This window comes from Passer montanus, unplaced genomic scaffold, assembly GCF_014805655.1.
Source record: "Passer montanus isolate IOZ18808 unplaced genomic scaffold, ASM1480565v1 scaffold14, whole genome shotgun sequence".
In the NCBI taxonomy this organism is placed as follows: Eukaryota; Metazoa; Chordata; class Aves; order Passeriformes; family Passeridae; genus Passer; species Passer montanus.
This window is the reverse complement of record NW_024360941.1, coordinates 5781934-5800892: the sequence shown is the minus strand read 5'-3', so window position 1 is coordinate 5800892 and position 18959 is coordinate 5781934. Positions and strand designations below refer to the sequence as shown.

At 35.5% G+C, this 18959-nt stretch overlaps 1 protein-coding gene across 3 annotated transcripts in view; it reads right to left on the bottom strand.

Annotated features, from left to right (window-relative positions):
- Positions 1-18959, bottom strand: part of TLL1 (tolloid like 1) — a 127331-nt gene that overhangs the window by 64652 nt on the left and 43720 nt on the right. For 2 of the 3 annotated variants that reach the window (XR_005626621.1, XM_039700267.1), the window contains exons 2-3: positions 5741-5851; positions 1728-1808 (exon numbers count right to left, since the gene is read on the bottom strand). Coding sequence is in view for 2 of the 3 variants with exons in the window: in XM_039700267.1 (XP_039556201.1) it covers positions 1728-1808; positions 5741-5851 (192 nt within the window). In the remaining variant the exon portion in view is untranslated. The remainder of the gene's footprint in view (positions 1-1727; positions 1809-5740; positions 5852-18959) is intronic. The other variant, XM_039700268.1, reaches the window with a different exon arrangement.

Below are 18959 nucleotides of genomic sequence, written 5' to 3'. Positions count from 1 at the left end.
ATTTTTCCAGCAAAGGAGTCAGACTTTGGACAGACTCAAACTAATCAAGACATTCACTATCCCATTCATTTTTATTGTATGATCTGGATAAAGCAAGTACAATGACTATCTCTAGAGCACTGGACAGTAAGAAATCATACATTTTTCATAAACTAACATTTGGAACCCCATGGGTAGGTTTTACTCTTGGCTGGAATTTCTTTACAAGAGAAAAAAAGTGTCTACCATTTTCAGGGATACTACCACCATTCACCCCATTACAGGAAAATCTTTCTAAATCAGCTGAAACCTGCTGTGAGAACAGAAAAGGAAAAGGGTAATTAGACAAGGACTTGGACACCAGAACAGGTGCTGAACAATTTATAAGTTAGTTTGTAGATCTGGCCAATTGATCAAAATGGATCCCTCAAAAATTAGTTAACAAATTGTACTCAGTGCAGTTGAAGCCTTTTGTCTTATTCCTGGTGGAAGATTACATTTTCCCTCTGTGAGAATCCCCTGTGGTACCAGCTGCACTTAAGTGTTAATGACCATGTCAGAATCAGGGAGGATTCCAGGGCAGAGTCATGGTAAGGAATGTTGGCGTAGCCCCAAGGCTGAGAGAGCAGCAATAGGAAGACAAGGAAGAAGCTACAGCACAAGGCAGTGAGGAAGCTCTGATACTTGGGAAGAAAAGCCTGCCTTTGTGACAACCAACATGCAACTTGAATTGTACCACGAATTATACAGAAAATCCCAGGGTTTAAAAAAAATACAACCAAAAACAGGTAAAGCAAATGACTCATCTTTGTAATTAAATGGGCATGTAAATGAGAATTACACAAGAAATTACACACAAAGTGTCTACAGTATAGGCAGATGCTTTACCAAAAACTATTTTTACACTTAGTATTCAGTCATTACTGAACCACATCACACGTTTGTTTAGATGTTTTAACATTACAAATTATTTTTATTGGTGCTCTTTAGAGGTCTAAGCAAGAAATTTATTCCGAACTGTACCCAAAAGATGACAAGAATTTATGCAACACTAAAATTTTAATTCTCCTTTAAAGAGTAAAGATTATATATCAAAGCACCTCTGCAAAGGCAGTTACCATGCTCTGATTAACACAATGTGGTGCAATTACAATGGAGTTGCACGTAATTTCCTTTTTGAAGTGAGGTTTCACACAACATTAAAGTCATGTCTTCTTGCATCAAATATAGAGCGTAAACTCAGACAGAGTAAGGGGGGATTCCACTTCTCTGTGCTGCTCAACTAACATTCATACTGACAAGAGTATGATTAATATAGAAATATGCTTGTTCAGCACAACACACCACAAATGCTTCACAGCATGAATCATCAGGATACCCCACCTGGAGCCAGAAAAAAGTAGGAAACAAACTAAATTAGCAGCTTTGCAGCATAGTCTACTTGCAGTGAAAAGACACTGTATTAAGCCCACAACTGTGAACACAGTCATAAAACAAAGTTAAGGAATTTTTAATATAACATTTAAAACTATGTGGTTGAGCTTTCAGATTTCATGCTGGAAGAAGAACTCTAAGAAAATGGCAAAAAGAGCTAATCTCCTCATTACTATTTTTGCGCTAATAATTTGGTAATTTGTTTATGCCGATAGTAACACAGAAAGGCTTTAAAGTGTTAAAGTACTATCATCATTAATGTTCATGATACACTATCACATCAGGCAACTTGCTAATTTAAACAGTGAAAATACCAGAGCCAAATCTTCTTATCCTCTCTATAAGCTGATAGAGGGCACTGCGTTTTTTTGACATTCCATGCTCTCCAAAGCCACCTTTAAAAAGAAGGAAAAAAAAGAAAGGCATTTTCAAAAGTTAAAACTGTGGAATTTTACACATACAGCAACCATATTTGCCTAGAGAGGCATCCTAAAGGAAGCTTCATATTCTTCGATAATTTCCATAAAAACATTTCAAGTACACTTGACAATGCAATAAAAACACATGATGAGCTGAATTTTTTTCTAATATGCATTCCATGAATGTAAGCCAACATGTCTTTGTTATTCAGGCAAGTCATGACAATTACATCATCTAATTATTATTTGGAGCTTTTTTCTTCCTGGTGACCTTGACATCCTCAGAGCCATATTGACTGACAGTTAAAAGGGTTACTCTCAAAGACATTTCCTGAATGCATTCCAAAATTTTCTCATTTCAAGGGAGGGGAAGCAGAAAAACCAAACAGCCAAAGTTTCATCAGAAAACAAACAAACAAACCAATCCAGCAAAACTTAATATGGTTTATTTTGCCATTAAATATTTGTTTTTCTTTCCTAGCATGCAAATAGAGATGTCAGTGTACTTTTAAAGCCTTGAAACATCACATGCTAGTGTATATTGCACTAAGACCTGGCAGGTATATATGTATATATGTCTATGTGATTACAGCAGTCAATGAAAGCCTAAGATAGGAAGTTTATTTATATAGTAGTTTATTTTACCATTTACCGTGCCATTTACAGAAATAAAACACATTTTTGGGTTTACTGCATCTGGGTTTGCCACATACCCCTTTCACACATGAACCTTTTGTAGCTACAAGCAGCTTTTCAAACACTGACTACATTACATGAATCAATTAAACAATTCAGAATTGTTCTGAAAGTTTTGTGATTTTACAGGTTTGCAGTAAGTTGTATTTTACAAGTCACTACTTGTTATAGGACAAGAGAGTTTGTAAACTACTTGAACAACTGAAAAAGTAAAAATATAGAAAAATCCAGACCATTGATACCTCCAACACCACTAAAAAGGCCTTTCCCAAATTTCTATAAAAATTTGCAATATCTATGCAGAAATTTTTCTTTAAACAGCAACTTCAATTAATATTACAGATGAGAAAATTCCATATAAGGCAAGTGAGTATGTGGCTGCTCAGTGAATAACAATGTGCCTAATTATTTGCATTATGCTGTCACATAGTTGCTGGCTCCCTTGAGAAAAATTTTCCAAATTTCTAAAAACATTTTAAATAGATGAGGTAATAGATCAACACATTCCTTTCCAACAAGTTACAGAGTAACTATAACATAAAGTGCAGAGGATAGAACATTGATCATGATTACCGTAATTGTCTCTCATGTTCACATTAATCTTATAAAATAGGGCTTATAGCTAAGCATTCCAAATAAATATTTTAAAAATCATTATAAGCACCAGCTGTCAAACAACAGAAAACCCCTGAAGAATCCATTAGCTACTTAAGTTTTATACTATATTTTTAGGGGGAAAGGAAACCACAAAACACTCTTCTGTCTTATTGCAGTCTGTGTATTTCATTTAGTGAAAAAAAACAAAGAAAAAGTCTCTCTCTTAACTAAGCTGTCTCTATGCTGTCTAACATGCAGCCTTGCCAAACCATATAGACTAAAAAAGTTTTAATTCCTATTTGCTGCATCTTCTCATAATTCAGGCAGGATAAGGAGGGCACTTTTGGCAGTTTGGACTTCTAAAACTATACACATAAATGTTATCAGCTTTACTGGGTTTTTTTTTCTATTTACAGTGATTATGCATTTTACAAAATGACATTGTACAAAATGAAAAATAAAATGACAGAGCCATACTCCAAGAAGCTCACAAATCCAGGCAGATAATTCTCATGAAAAGGAGCAGTCACATAATGTGAATCACAGCCTGTGAGCCTCAGGATTTTAATTAGAGTTGCAATAACTGTGACTCTGGCCACTTCATCTTGATGGTTTACAACCAAGTATCTAATCCTTCCACCTGATGTCACCTTTAGTCTGTGACAATCTACAACAGAAAGTGCTCAGAAATAATTTACAATTCATTGCCATCGTGTCTGTAACTAAGACTAAATTTTGTTTTCTAGATCACAGATATCTAGCATTGCTTTTATTCCTTTTCTAGTTGCTACCTGATACTAATGAGCTAGTTGGCCATTTGCTCTTTTGGAATTAGGGGAGATGAGCACACAATTCCTAGTTTACACATCAAGAATGTTGTAAATTTAGAAAAATTAATTGCATATGTGAAGTGTACAATTGACTTCTCTAATGCTTTTTGGAAAGATCAAGAATGTTGAGGGTTCACTGAGAGCAGTTATGAAGTCATTAACTTAGAAGAGTTTGTTCTCCAAAGTTTAGTCCCACTGATCATCACAATTTCATTGACTCTTGTTGTGCAATAAAGGTAGAAAAACTGGTGCAAATGCATTAACAATACTTAAGAGGGTGGTTCAATATCCTGAATAGGGTACCATCCACAAGAAACAATAACCTGCGTGTCACAAAACACATGAGAAAGAAAAAACTAGGTGTTAGAAAACTAAATATAGTTTTAAAAATGCTTAGAAATGCATAATTTTGTGTGAAAATTAAAAAATAATAGTAGCTTTGCAGTTAAAAAGAAAAAGTAGAAAAGCAAAAAGAAGCCGGAGTCAGCAAGCCAAAGACATCACTTGACTGGATCCACTTTAAGGGGAAATGACCAATGTTGTCCTACATTTTTTCAACAAAATTAGTGCCTGAGTTATCTTCAAAGGCAATTAAAACTATTTGTTTGCAGCAGAGGAGAGCAGAAAGACCACTAATTCCATTCATATTTTCAGATCCAATCCAGATCTAGATATGATCAAAAGTTTTCCTGTTTTGGAAAAACAAATGGATGTAAAAGGAGATAAAATAAATTTTCAAGTTGTCATAAAAATACTCTAATCACAGCATCTACCTAGAATGAATAAAAATATTTTTAAATATATCAATATTGAAAGCTTAAATTCAAAATTGCTTCTTTGGTCTGAAAACTTTTTTCCACATATCAGGAATAAGTTATGGTAGCTCAGTTTAGGCACACATAAAACATGCTTAACAGAAAACAAATTTCAGTAATAAAATTTTACATTTTCTAGTGATATTTTTTTCCAGACTTTTTCTCAGTAAGTTGGCTTTTTTTGTATCATAACCTGAAAGTTTACAAATTCTCAGTTTTCAATTTACAAATCACAGCCTGAAAGCATAAATATTTTTAGACATTAGACAGACATCCATTTAGGCATGGATTATGTTTTCTCTCTTGCAAACAGACATTTACACATTAAAAAAATCTATTTTATCTATCTGTCTGAATACCCAGCTGCCTCTGTTAATCAGATTGCAGCTTCTGGTGCTAATGCATTGTATGTTAACAATAGCACAGAAACGTGCATTAACATGTCAAATAAATAGTTGGTTTTTTAGACAAGGCATATCTAGCAAGGATGACTAACACATTCTAGTGTTTCCTCTAGGTCTGGGTACAGAACTGGATGAAACAGTAAAAAAAAAAAAAAGCAAAAAGAGGGGTTGCAATGTGAGGCTTCCAATTTTGCCTCCAGGATACCACATATGTTCTCCATAGTGTGTTCGGGCTCTACTATCAGGAACTTTCAGTGATGAAATCAAAGCTTTGTACAATTTCCTTTCCCACATGACCACCTGCAGAGTAGACTCTAATCTTCCTACCAGTTTCAGCTCCTCAATTCAACAAGACATTTTTAAACAGAAATGCTGGAATAAAATTAAATGTTTTGCTTCTCTTTTCCCTAATGTGAATCTATAGCTTTTGTTTAATAACTTTTCTAAGTGTAAACTAATGTTATCCAAGACATTATACTGACTTTCCACATTTAAAACACAGACTGCCTTCTGCACAGATTTAACTTACAGGAAAAATAAATTAAAACAAGTTTGAAATAGCATACCTGTGTTATGGCCAAGTCTTTCGTTGGAGTGCTGCGTGAGGTCAATCGTCCTGTCAATTTGAAAGATTTTTAAGTCTTCATCATCTAAGGCAATATCTCCCCAAAAGACAGCTTTAAATAAAAAAGAGCTTAATTTAATTAAAGAATTATTTGGACAATAAAGCCAATCTGAATAATATAACGCCATGATTACAACCTTTGGGCAAGTATATGACAAACATATATTTACATCATATATATTTCCTTACTGATCAATATTTTTATATGAAGAAAAAAACAAAATTACCCAGTAAAATTCCAAATTTTATTCCAAAGTCTTAGTCTATTTGGTTTCTTTGTACATTACCTAAATGCAGTAACTTAAATCTAGAGTCATTCCATTAATACTTCTGTAGCACGTAGTTTTCTCTATGTAAATAGAACAAAGCAGAAAAAACCCTGGGATGTGAATATTTAAACTATAAAGTAAAATAGATACATTTCTGAGAAAACAGAACCTTTATGTTTCCTAACACCTTTCAAAAAATAGTGATTATTTGAAGGAGTTTTTATTATGTTTCAGTTGCTTTCTATATTACGTTTTGCTCAGATAATTAAACCTGTTTTCTGTTAAAAAATAAAGGGTTTTTCTTTTCTCAGTTTATTTTCCTCCCAGTTTATTTCTATGCTTTCCTTTTATAATTAATCTCACAATTAGGATGCTTTCAAATTCTTTACTTTTCAAAGCTCCAATCTCTTTTTAATCTTGCTTTGGCCTTTTTGGTGGATTTCCTCTTCTCTCTTTGCTTTTTCTTTTAGTTTTTTTTCTTTTTCACAGGTAACTCATCTTCCCTAAGCTGCCTCTACAACTCAGTGGACCATGATACAATCCCACTTCCAGAAATTCGGGATCTCCACTTATTTTTGCTGAGATTTTATCCTGAGCTCTCCCTGCCAATTTAAACTTAGCATTAAAGCTGAAAACAGCCATATTCTCCATTGCTGGGAATGAAGTCAACAGAGCAAGTACCATTTAACAGGAGCTGAAAGTGTTTTTTTTATCATCTTTATCCAAATTCTTCTTTTTCCTGTTCCCTCAGAGTCACAAAAATCCCTGGATTCAATCTCAGTGTCATCTTCAACTCCATTCCTTCTTTCCCCCATTGAGGGAGACCTCAATAACTGCTTGGTTGTTTGTCACAGCTCTACAGCAAACTTTCTTCACTTCCACCCAAATAAACCCTAGTCCAAAGTCCAGCTGTTACCAAATCAATCTCTCCGGTCTTCCTCCATTCAAATTGATCCTAAACATCATTGTTAATTGTATTCTTTTACTGTTAATTGCATTCTTCTTAATCTGTTTCTTGTATTACACTTCATCTGTTTCTTATATTGCACTTTAAAGACCATTCTTCAAAGTAGTTATATGTTGCTGCAAAAGTTACCCATTTCTCAGAATATGATGCTCACATTCATTGGTGTTGAATTAAACCCACTTTAAAAAAGAATTTTTACTTAAAAGATAGGTATTTTTAAATAACTCCAAGGTATTGTATTGCCTCCTCCAACTTACGTGATTTTTCCTGACCAAAAGGCTATGATCAGAAATTATGTTGAATATGCCTTTAGCTTGCCTTGTAAAATACCTTTAAAACACCACCAGATCATCTACACAGTGTTAATAATGAAATTATTAGTGAAATTAAAAATGAACCTTTTCAATTCAAAACAGAACCAACATTTTATATCTCCTCTAAATATTAATATCTCCACTAACATTTTTTTTTCACAAGATAACAGTTCTTGGAAACCACAAGCACTTGAGACAATTACTGAAACTGTTCAGTCTAGCACATTGTGGAATACTGTCCTCCCAAGGATCACTGTTCTCATGCTCACGTTGGACACACTGGGGACATTATTCCTCTAGCTAACCTCTTCTCACCAGGGATGGTTTTACCATCACATCCATCAAGACACAAAGCCAGTGACACGTCAAGATGTTTGTGTATCTTTTCCCTTAAGCTCTAGGAAAAAAAATCTTGAATTATCAGGGTTTTGAACAGTGAAAGAAGAAAGTCAGTAGTCTCCATCTGGTTAAGCTAAATATTATTTACTTCTATAAGCATCTTCAGGAGTTTTCTCTTGAATGCCATTCATAATAGGACCTCTGTATAAGCACAAAGACAGATTGAAAACTTGAACAACCAGAACAAAGTTGTAAAACGAAGAAACTATTACATTTCTGTCCATAGAGACACAAGGTGCCCTAGCAGAAATCACACAGACTGCCCACACAAAACTCAGTGAAGTGCTAAAGCTTAGCAGCAAGGCCATTTTTCTTTCCTGGTGATATTGAGAGTTAATAGGAAGATTCCAAATTAACAATGAATGATGCAAAAGAGAGCCCACAGACAAATGCATCACCAGAAATCACTTTGGTTTCTGTAATTCTGATGTATGAATAGGAAAACCCAAGGCAAATCCAACTTCCTACTGACAACAGAGCGCGAAAAAACTGGAAAATGTCTGCCCTAGTGATCTATCACCTAGTCCTGGTGATGCATCTTTATCACTTTTGCCACTTCATTGTGGTAACGTTCACTTAAGATGAAAATACAGGAAATACTAATCTGTGTGAATTTGTCTGACATAAAGGTATGGAACTGGTATGTACACATGTAAAATACACCTTAGTGTTTAGGCAGTGTGTAGCAACTTTGTTGCCTTAAAAGGAAAAGAAAGCTACTTTTGTTAAACATCAGGAGCATTACCTAGTTTTTGATTAGCAACCAAGGACCAGGTTGAGTTTACCAATAATATAACCACAGTAATATAATAATAAGTCCTGATACAAGTGTCACATAAGCATAAACAAGTAAAGTATGTGACTAATAGCAGCCATACTCTCTGGCATACTAAAGAAATATGAGTAACCACTAACATTAGAAATAGATAAGATTATTTTATTAAAATACAATGGAAAGTTTGGAACTTTCTTCAAACCACTGGCTCATTTTACTCAAGGCAATTCTGTTTTGCAGAACGCAATAAACATGCCAAAACACAGAAACCTTGATAAAATGATCTCATTTGACTTTAGCAACAATTTAATAAGTGTTACTTTATTTCTACTGAACTACATCTCTGATCTTCTGAATTAATTTAACTTTACCTAGCAAAAGAAACAACAGTTAACTGGATGTTCTTTAATTTCAATGTAGTCCAAGCAATCATCAACTGAGACAAAAAGGGAGCTGATAACTGTTCTCTAAAATTTCACCTTTTTTTCCAATTAAAGGCCTGCACTGAATACTAATTCTGCCCCTTCAAAGCCTAAAGCACAATCCCAACAGAATTATCAAACAGGTTTAAAAATTATTCCCCATAACTATTAAAAGTATCCTTTAATTTTTGGGAATGCCAGTTTAAGTGTCAAAATACTTTGTAACAAGAGAAGACCACAGTTTTATCTCCTGCCTTAAAGTTTTTATGGCCTGAAACCATCTGAAGAAGTCACTCCATATACTTCATCATGTCACAAACCAATGTTAACATTACAGAAAGCTAGCAAAGGATTGTTTGGGTATGCAAGGCATGATGTTAAAGGCTTTGCTAAGAGTATGTTAGGATTAAGAGCTTTAGTAACTCCCTCTAAGGAACTTCTGACAGACTTGATCAGTTCAGCTGTTCACTCATTTTTCACACATATTTAATTCCTATGTTTCATCTGGAAAATTAAGAATCTGATAATGAATTGACTAGGCAAGGAAACAAAATTAAAACAAATGGATAGAAACACTTTTAAAGTGATCCAAACAGAACTCAATGTACCTCTCCTGTGTCATATTATCTCTTATCCTACCTATTTGTTCAGTGATCACAAAGACTTCATATTAGAGATAGCTTTTTTGTTTATTTTGAAAATGCAAGACTGCCAATGAACTTAAGAAATATCTGTTGAATATCTGAGACAGTATTAATTGCAGAGAAAAAGTATTTCAAATATATTTTATTATATAAAGGTTCTTACGAAAAAAGAAAATGGACCTTTTTGTCCAATACTTGATAAAGACAATACTCTATCATACCAGATTTCATGCCAGGTAGTTTTTGGTTTCTATTTTCATATGTTTTATATGGCCACAACATGATGCACTTAAACAAATTCAACAGAGAAAATACACAGATCTGTTTCTAAAAGGTAGACAAAACCTGGTTATGCAGTAAAGGGATGTTTTTCTGTAACACTGGAGAAGGATTTTTGTGCAGCTGTTAAAATAGAGAAGACACTTAACCAGCAGATGCAGTTCTGCTTTCACACAACTCAAAAGCCCTCAGTTAAACAGCCCCTTCTAAAAGGTCTTATAAAGACAAAACACTGCCACGAAATCAGCCAAGTTTGCAACCTGTAGCCAATTAACTCACAAGCACAAAACAAACAGGAAAATAAGTAGGTTGTATAATTTTCAAAAAAGATATTTGAACTATTTTATGTTTATAGATGTACACACATGGTATGAGTCAACGAGCATATACAGTGACAATAAAAACATCTTTCACAACTTTCAAGATGTCTGGAAGAAAGAAATTATTTGCTAAATACAAAGGGCTGCAATACATAGTAGGATGGCTTATTCTAGGATTTGAAACATCAATTAACATGCAAGTCTGCAAAATATAGAAATGAGTATCTTCTTATAATTGCAACAACAAAATTATCTACTTCAACCTTCATCATAATTCCTCCTACAATTTTGCTTTTTAAAACTCAAATCATAAGCAGCCATTTTTTAATAAAATATATTCCTGCTAGCATTCATACCAATATTAGTAACAATATAAAATGCAAGTAAGTTGGGATTGCTAGTGTTTGTCCCTAAAGAAAACCAACTTGACCCTGAGGTAGATCAGGAGCACTCAGCTACCCAGCAGAGACCAACACCACCCAGAAACCATTCCCAGGACCTGATTTGGTCTGATGACTCCTCAGGCTAGAAACATGTTCAACTGAGACGTTCCCAAACCGAGATGTAAACTGTGACCTTGTCCTGTGAACAGACACAGAATTTTGACAGGGGGATTACTCCTATACTGAGAAGATACCAATGAAAGGATTAAGGCAATACTAGAAGACATTTCAAAAGCAAAGCCTCAAAATTTGGTATGCTACTAGAGGGCAATGCACACAAAGTTTGTGCTTCTCCCCATTGCAGAAGCTACTAAGAATGGACAACAAAAAAATATTAAATAAATAGGAAACTACAAGGCATAACAAGGAGATCTGAAGAGCTCCTTTAACATCCTTAAAGGTGATATGCCCACCACAAAGCAAAGCCTGCCCAGTAATTCATGCAGTAGGAGGTGCCAGAAAGCATGCTGGACAGCTTCCGGGCAGATATTCATCTAAATCCACATGCATAGCAGTTCCAATTAGCAGACTCTTCTGTAGCTGAGTCATTGAGCGCTTCTCTGTAACAACACAGCTATGAGCACTATGTTCTAGCTTGGTGAGTCACTCTATTCCATACAATCCGTTCACAACTTACATAACTGCCTCTAAATCTGAACAGAAAATGGAAAGATTAAAGCTAACTAAGTAAAGACAATTTTACCTCATTACAAGGACAGCAACATACAATACTGTAACTAACCTTATTCTGTATTACCAGTGTCTTCAAATTATTTCAGTCTTTCCAAGACTCTCAGGTGCAATACACTTTTTTTTAGAAATTATCAAACTGAGAACAATACAGGGCAAATAAACAGCAAAAGATCTTGTGTATAACTATGAGCATAACACTGTACACCATACACTGAACTCTTTTTATCATTGTTCATCACAAGTACTACCTTCAGTTGTAACTGTGCAATAAATTCCCATGTTGCCATACAGAGCCCGCAAAACTTTCAAAGAAAGTTAATTTAATCAAGTGTTAAATAATTATCCAAATCAATTTGCCTTTTTATTGGACAAAAATATGACAGAAAAGGGAAGTTAAGCAAAACAGCCTATTTTCAAAGACAAATCAAAATTTAGCTATTTCATGATTTTCAGCACGCTTTCCAAATCTGCACAACTCTAAGCAATTGTCACAGAAATAACAGATGTATACTGAAATAGCTAATATACTTGAAAAAGCTCACACAGGCACACCTGAAAAGGGACATAACACCTCTGATAGGCTGCTCCCATGTTTCCACATAAATTATATAAAATAGCAAGTTCATCAACACTCATAACAATTCTATTTTTCAAACTCACAATCAGAAAATTTTCCCTAAGCAATGTATCATTTCCACTTCTATCAGAAAAGAAAATAATGATGACTGAATACTTTAAACATCTCCAGACTGTACACCAGTTAGAAATTCATTCCTCCATACTTCTGAATGTGGCATCCATTGACAACAGCTCACATGGACACACAAAGATATCCAGAAATCAGCTAGCTTTTATGTGGTAGTGATGTAGCCTCAGAACTAATTTTAATGCAATTTACTTCTTTTATGACACTACTTCCATGTTCACAGCATTACCTGTAACTCACCAATGTCTCATGTCATCCACCCCTAGAAAACTTCCCAGTGTTCCCCATGCACAACACTTTTGGCTTCCTTCCTTCCTTCAACCACGTGTTCACGTTTATAGGGAAGATATTGGCAAGGCAACATCCCTATTGGGATATTCAGGTACAATATACTTTTCTTAGAAATCATTAAAACAAGACAGGACAACTAACAGGGAACTAACTCCCTATTGCTGCTCCCAAGTTACACTTATGGAGCCTCATCTGAGGTATGCAGCATTTCCCTATAGCCACTCCACACTATTTCCAGGAAAGGACTACCAACTGACCTGACTAGGGCAGAAAAACAACCAGGAAGGACCTGACTGGGGACACAAAGCTGTAGAGCCAAAGGCAGGAGAAGAGAAATTGCTGGAAAGCCATCCACCATCCTATAGAGTCAACTCGTTCCAGACAGCCTTTCCAGGAGCATGGCAGTCACATCACAGGGCAGGTGTGCCATAGGGTGAGAGGCACACAGCACTGCAGCACGTCCTGATTTTTTCAAAGCAGGAAACACCTGATATAGAGCAATACTCGTGAGGAAAATGGAATAACTGTGACACCCTTTATCCAAGTAGAACATTCACTTGTAGAGCTTGATCTTTTTGAAAGGGCACACTAATTTGCTACATATGCATCTTCATTGCACAGATAAGTCTCAATTTACAGATATCCGTTTACTCTGAGCTAATTCCAGTTTTTATTTTGTTCTTAATTTCAAAATAGTGATTTTTTTTCAATTCCAATTTCCTTCTGCTTTGTTTTTAGTGACAATTTTCATATTTCTTTAAAATCAGTACAATAAAAATAAAAACTTCAAAAAAGCAGACAATTCTGACAGAAGTTGCAATCTTAGGTAAAAGGACATATTTTACTCCTAAACTTACTACAGTGTGTTTTGAGGACAGGATCTTCAATATTGCAACAACTACTCTGTGAAAGGTTTTGTTCTTGGTTAGGCTGCTCAACCTGGCAAGCTTCCTGGCTTTCAGTAACTATGTTCTTTTTTTTGTGGACGATCATCATCAACACCACACACACTTTGTAGGTGGTAAAATAGATTCCTCATATAATGGGTGAACCACTGAACTGGACACAGAGGACACTGCTCAGCAAACAGTAAAGGTGCCTGCACTGTTGGCAAAACAAGCAGCTACACAGAGAACTTTCTTCAGCACTCATAACTGCCTCAGGCCAGATAGTGGCAAAACGAAGCTACAGAGAAATCACCTCAAGGAGACCCACTTATCCATCCTACTATTAATATGTCTTATTATAGTTTTCTACTATTTCAAGTTTTTCGTAAGCAGAAACAGTTTGGAGCATAATAAAAAATAAATTAAAACACAAGGCTTTCTTCAGAGCAGTTATTAACCACTTTGAAAGGAAAGCCATAGCAAGAAACCAGTGACTCTTGGGAAGATCCATGAGTGCCAAAAATATAGGGCAATCACAGATAATGTTTGTTACCACAGCAAAGGCTGAACTGCTTTATGTGACACCACATGCAAGAAATCATTTCCTGGCCCTGTTACTCCTTCTGCCACTGAACAGCAGAGTGGAGAAAACAATTCTCCATCTTCCCGGGAAAGTTGCTCATCACTCTTAGCAGAAATCATTGCAGCAATATTAGCTGAACTTCTATTTGGTGATAACTGACTGTGATTTTTGGCATAGGAAAAGAAGGTTGACAGGTCATGAGGGGTTTTTTTGCTGTTCCCAGTCACTGACTTCTCCTGCTATAGCTAGCCTTATTAAGGAGGCTAGAAAAATACACCAGGGGGCAAATTCAGATCTGTATTATCACAACAGTCATAATTACCCCAGATCGTCCTTGTGACCACTAAGATTCTATAATAGTCACCTTCATGTTACTTTGAAACTCCATTACCCTGGATAGCCTTAGGGTCAAGATCTACAAAATTAATTATATAGCTATGCTTTCTTACAATAGGGAAAAAAAAAGCCTCTAAGAGGCAAAATTATCACTCTCAAAGTGAAATCTTCTTTTAAAATATTGACAACTCATAAACATTTAAGACTGGAAAGAAAAAACTAATTTCTGCTGAAATTAAGACCAGATTTTAATTATTTCAGTTACTTAGAGAATAGGGAAATTGATAACTTGAAAAATAAGCCACATATAGATGAATGGAGAAAAGTCCTTGATGGAAAGAAAGTTGTCAGTCTGCGTGTGCCACCTACATGAAACAGCTGTTAGGGCTGAGACAGACACAGCAGCTGCTACAAGGCCTCCTCAAAGATTCAAGTCTTAGACATTTTCATTCAAACACCAAGAAAACAGAGTATCAGCACCCAACCAAGTGAATTACAAGCTAACAGATAATGCATGGCAAAAGTCAAAAGATTAGTTTAAGTAGCTAAAAAGATAGAGGTAAAATCTTTTATATGCTTTTCCAATCTGCAGACTTTAAAAAAGAAAAAAAGGTACCTTCCAAATCATTCCATGGAATGAATTGGAAGGATTTGAGAGAATAAAATCCCTTTCAAAGACGAAGAACAAAATTAATAAAACATTTATACATAAATAGACTACTGCTGGTATGGGGCAAATCAGATTTACCATCCCAACCTTTCAGTGACACCAAGTTACAAAATTATGTAAAAAATTACGGTTTCTGATAAAATGAAGGATTAAATGTATATACACTACAGGAGAGTAGTAGTTTCCTGTCATACACCTTTGTAAGCATATTTCCCTGGATTCTTTCTTCTTCCACAACACCCAGGCACGTCAGATATGAATGGTTCCCCCAAGAGAATCCTGGTACAAGAACAGCAGAATCATGGCCAAAGCCAGCAGAGCACATGCACTGCACAGCAACCCTGAGGGGGAAGCAGCAGCAGCAATCTGGAGAGAGGAAACATAATTTTAAAAAAATCTAAAAAAGGAATAACTACTCAGATAAGCTATCTGGATCTGGCAATACCAGTCTTCAATAAATTCCACAACCATAACATCTTTCCTCTAGTGTTACAGGTTGTTACTATGGAGTAGAATGGATAAGGAACTCGGTAATTAGGGAGGGAACTCCCCTAGTAATTTTGTTCTGCTATGATAATAAGAAGCCACAGCAACACTTTCTTTATAACTTGTCATTAGAACATAAGAAGCATATCACAATAATGTTACAATAAAGCAGCCCTGATATATGTGGAACTCCTCCCCTTCTGTACCTTTTCCCCATCTATGAGAACTGAAAACAATGTTCATTTTCTCACAGACATAAAATCCCAAGTAGGCTAAAGCAGTACCTCAAAACCAGAAAATCCTGAATAATCATTAAATACAACCAAAGATTTATACAGAATGCCAAATGGCACAGAAAGGAAAGTGCCTATCTAAGGGATTATCCGGCATTCAGGATCAAGGTTGTTATCATACCACATGAAATAAATATTGCTCCATTTGCATCATCTTATATTTAAACATGGAGAATTATTTAACCGTATGTAAATAAACCCCTATTATAGTTTCAGAAGTGATTTTCATTATCAGCTGCAGCTTCCTGTTTCCATCATTTTTGTCATGAACCTCACTTAAGTCATTCCATCTCATATTTTAGCACATCATTCTGTGACTTGGCTCTGTGAAAAAGACAAGGAAAGAGACTAAATAGCTCTTAATGCTGCTTTTTTTGGCAGTGATCCAGTGCTTAAAACAGTCAGTTCTGGGTATTGGACCAAGGCAATTCTACATTGCTGTCTTCATATTCAGTAGCTGTCTCCTACCACATTTATTTCTTACCAGAGTACAAATTTTAGACAATAAAGCTAAAAAGTTGAAGCCCGATTCTTTAACTCTGTATCATCCAATTCATGTAATAGTTTAAAATAGAAATGGTGAGTCTCATGCATCACAACTATTTTCCTTGCTTGCTTCTGAATACCGTTTCCTCCCTCTCCCTCCCCCTACATTTGTAATTTAAGTGGTTGGGTTTTATTTTCCCATGGAGACTCGGTACAGCTGCTGATTATTTTTTGGACACAGCAAGTAAAAGAGAAAGTGAAAAATTAGCCTCAGAGTTAGTGAAGTGACAGTAAATGTACAGTGGAAAAGTATTGATGTTGTCCAACCCCTCATACCAAGTTATTAAGTAGAATTTAATATTTGATACATCTGATTCTTCCATAGCTTATTATTTTGAGCAATTTTAGCCACTTGAGACAGAATTTATACCATCCTTGTAATATTTTGCCTCTTGATGGAAACAATGAAACCTCATTTCATCTATGCATTTATTTGTTTGCTCTTGAAAAGCACTATCCAACATAACTGCTAAAAGCTTTTTTAAATCCTTGTTTCTAACCAGTAAAGAGTATTAGCCTTTTGCAAGTACTGTGCTGCAAGCCAGCAGAATCCCCGCCCCGTTCTGAAGAGAATTATGGCACTGAGTCCACACTTACTCATTTCCTAGTTTTTGGCATGGTGGTAATTCAAGTGTCATCCACAGAACTCAAGCGGGGGAGGCAGGGGAGAGGACAATAAAAAAATACACAACTTCAGCTTTCTCCTGTGCCTATAATTTATTTGCAAGACTGTATTTATCCCCAGACTTGTGAGGCTGCAACCACTATTGCCACCCCCAGGCTGCCACAAATTGATTAGGTTAAATTGTGCAAATTTGCAGTGGGATTTTCATAAGGACTTACAGTTTCTTACTTGTTTGCAGCTGATTATCAGGCTGATGCATCACAAGCAAAATAAGCTTAAAATCAATCCTATGGTGAGAAACACCTGAGTCCCGTGAATTTAAGTACAGACCATTCTGTGGTGTAAAATGGTAGCTATGTGAAGGTTCAAGAATTTCACAAATTTTAAAAGAAAGCAAAAGTTATATCTTGGTTAGGCTTTCTATTTCCATAAGTCAGCCTCATGCTGATCCTCATTGTATAGGGCATTAAAGCTTGCATGTCAAACTGAAACACCAAAGGGCCAATTCAAATAACAGATCCTGACTTGTTCTCCATGTCAATTATTCTTCTCTTCTTGCCTTCATTAAGCCGTTGCAGCTCCTTATGTACTGCTCACCACCAGATTTCTTCTGCTCCTTTCTAATAGCAGCCCATATGTTAGCAGGAACAGCGTACCAGGGTCCATTTGCCATCCCACTCGCCGACACTGCTTCTCCCCTTTCAGCTACAACAGCCTTAATTGCAGCTGCTGTTTGCATGAACACAGAGAAGGGAGATACTAAGTATTTAATTTTTTTTTAAATGGATTTGTTTCTTAATTAATAAAGATGTTGCTGCCTAAATTATTCTCAGAGTATTTTCAGATGTCTTTCAGTACAATTCAGCAGCTGAAACAAAGTACATGAGCCAAACATGATGTTTCTAGCCAGCTCACCCTGGGCTAGCATGGTCTGCTGGCTATGAGAGCGGTGTATTTTGACAGCAACACAGTGGTGACCTTAAATAACCTCTTAATATATCTCTGAAAATAGGAATTACACAAGATGCTGAAAATACTAAGCTTCTTTCAAGCTCAGAGAAAACACAAATATTTAATATAGCTAACATTCAGAGCAAATATGCCAAATTAAATATTAACCTCTTCAGAGGACTGCTGTTTAGCCTATGGCATTAAGGGTCTAATATTTCAAATTTCCTTGACTATTAACATTTTAGAAATGGAGAACTGTAGTAGATTCTTTAACACCCAGGTGATCTTCCTTCTTTATTCTTTTATACTTTCACTGCAAACAATTCAGAAATAAATATGAATATGTAGAAAACCAAAGAAAAGCACTTGACCAAGTAAAGAGCAGTCAGAAAACATGCTACTGCATCACTTAGCTCTTAAGCAGACCACATGTATTATTACTGTGTTTAAAAACCACTTTCATTAAACTCTTGGACTCTTCTTTTAACTCTGGAGACAAATCCTATATTATCAAAAGGCATACTCCTGTAAATATTTGAGAGACGGGTGTTCCACACGTGGGAGGAAAAAAAAAGCCAGGCATACAAAACATGCTTTCTTCTACCAGCTATCTCTTCTCATATGAATTCTGCTCTGTAAATCGTAATCCTCCACATCCACGTTTCTCACGTACAAATTGTGTCAGTACACATACTTGTGTTTCCCCAAGTTAATACAAGAGTAACTGAAAATAGCATTCCTAATAAAGAACAAAACAGGAGGATTTGTTGAGCCTGTTCTCTAAAGCAGAGCTTTTTATGGCATTGGTCTTTGAATATGAGAGTGCTCAAACAATACAGAGCATTTTGGGACAAATAAAATTTCAGGTAAATGATCCTGGGTAATTCCCTGTGTTTGGAAATGAACACTTTAAATTTTCTGTTAGGAGCTAAAATATCCAAAGACTGTCATTTTATAAAAACTGATCTGTTGGAAGCTCTTTTAGGAAGACAAGAGCTCAGATTGTGGATTGGTAGCATGAATACTGTTTCTGTTATTAGAGAGCTGTACTATCACAGCCCTCTTGTGAAAATCGTAAGTTATTCAGTTACTAGATATTCCCAAAAACTCAGATCCCAAAAAGAAAAAAAAAATTATCATAACATGACTACTACTACTGGTATAAATACATTCATGTGGACAAATACAAATGGCATATAAAAACTAATCTATAAAAGTGTCAAGTAGAAGCACCTTCACTACTGTGAAAATGAGTGACATT